General features: G+C 38.5%; 1 protein-coding gene across 1 annotated transcript in view; it reads left to right on the plus strand.

Moving 5' to 3' along the window:
- Positions 1-261: 261 nt before the first annotated feature.
- Positions 262-2,049, plus strand: part of PI15 (peptidase inhibitor 15) — a 28,502-nt gene continuing 26,714 nt past the window's right edge. The window contains exon 1 of the mRNA XM_011366945.1: positions 262-1,014. Coding sequence (XP_011365247.1) covers positions 742-1,014 — 273 coding nt within the window. The 5' untranslated portion in view covers positions 262-741. The remainder of the gene's footprint in view (positions 1,015-2,049) is intronic.

Genomic DNA, 2,049 nt, shown 5'->3' on the forward strand with positions numbered 1-2,049 from the left:
CTTGCAGGCTTTTGCTCTCTGAGAGTTTGTAATAAGACACACTTCTCTTACAAGAGTTCATATACTACAACCTAGCAAAGAACTTTAAATTTTTGGAAGAACAAAATATTCAGTTTGGCATTGTGCAGAGGTAAGCTATTTAGCTCAACGAGTTTATTTTGCATGCATTGATTTTAAAGTAGCTCACATTTTTTTTTTTTTTTTTTACTTTTAGAAATGAGGTTGGATTATTATGACTTTTTTTTTTTTGTATGTGTTCTATCACTCGGTGTCCATATATATCTGGGAGACGTTATCAGCACATTCTCTGTTGTTACCTGGGATGCATTTTTCCTCTTCACTCTCCAGATGAATTTCAATTCCTAAAGATTTCCCTTTGAAAATAACTCTGCAGTGATGCATTCTGTGGTTCAGGCATCGAGGGCAGAAGGTTCTCATTCATTTTAGAATTAGTAGTCATGCTGTTAATGTTTCTCTAGCTATAGAAAATTCCCCTCGGGAACCTGCCTCATAACACCGAGTAAAATGTAAAGAGACCGTTACAGGTTGTCACCTAGGCTTGAGACTTCAACATTTGTTTGGATTTTGGGGGGAGAAAATCGAATCACACAATGCTCCCAAACAGTGCCTTGTAAATCCAGACTCTCTGGACCTACTTTTTTTTCCCTTCCATCGACCCTAACTCTACCTTTCTGATTTCAAAGCCAAGTGACCTCGGTGGCCTCTCCTCCGCCCCTCGAAATGACAGCAATCTCTGCCGTGAGCAGCGCCGTCCTGCTCTCCCTTCTCTGTGAAGCCAGTGCTGTCGTCTTACTCAACTCCACTGACTCATCCTCGCCAACCAATAATTTCACTGATATCGAAGCAGCTCTCACAGCACAGCTAGACTCTGCGGACATCCCCAAGGCACGGCGGAAGCGCTACATTTCGCAAAATGACATGATCGCGATTCTTGATTACCATAACCAAGTTCGGGGCAAAGTGTTCCCACCAGCAGCCAATATGGAATATATGGTAAGACGGATTTGTTTTCTTTGAGTTCTGAGAGCGCTGTATTTGAATTGTATGTTAGAAGAATCGAATGAGTGTTTAGACGTGATGAGATACGGGAGTGGGGAACTTTGTTACACATTTTAATTTGCGAAAGGTTCTTATGTGCCTGGTGAGCTTAAGTACTGTTCCATCATAGAATTAAACAGGAGGGGAGGTCTAACTATCTTTTGTGGGTCCCACAACCATCGATAAATCAGGTCTTATATAAGAAACGCAGATAAAGAGTGGGGTATGTTGACTGACTACATCCGGAAGGTCCACTTTTAAAACAAATTTCACGTTAAAGTTTTCCTATACCTTGTCTAATAGTCATATTTATTAGCTAAAACATTTCTTGAAAGTAATTTTTAAAAATTACAGGTTTCCTGTGCATGATTTATTCTCTGGGTAGGTGTTTTTTCCCTTTCTTGGACGAAGCTCTTTCCGACGTTAATCTATCTGTATTCTCAAAGAACATGCTGACTTTTTCCTCCTTGTGATTTAATGCTTTGTCACTCAGATAGCAGTGAACCCAGTGCATTTGCACACTGTTCCAACTAGCTATGAACACATTCTTTGCTCTCTCTTAAAAATAGGCTCTCTGTGTTTAAATCATTAGAAAGCTTTTTTTTTTTTTTTTTTAAGTTGGTATTGAAAGGATAGATGTCTTTCTAAAGTTTCTTTGTTTTGATTTTGGATTTAAGCAAGGTTATGGTTTAAATTCCAGCACTTCCAAGAGCACAGCTTGGAGCCTGTTGAAGGCAATGAAGACCACCAATACGGATTTCTAAGTTGGGTGGGCGGGTGCTGGTACCATTAACAATTTTTCTTATGTGCTAACCTAAAATTTTGGGATTTCTATCAGATTATAAATTCATCTACTTTATTTACAGAAGCTTTTTAAGTTTGACTAAATGCAGCTATCAGTGTCACAGGAAAAATAAAGGCTTGCCAAATATATCCATAGAAGTATAATTTAGTCTCTATAAAAATGTATTTTTCTAGGATTTTTTGAAG

This window comes from Pteropus vampyrus, unplaced genomic scaffold (genome assembly GCF_000151845.1).
Source record: "Pteropus vampyrus isolate Shadow unplaced genomic scaffold, Pvam_2.0 Scaffold127, whole genome shotgun sequence".
In the NCBI taxonomy this organism is placed as follows: domain Eukaryota; kingdom Metazoa; phylum Chordata; class Mammalia; order Chiroptera; family Pteropodidae; genus Pteropus; species Pteropus vampyrus.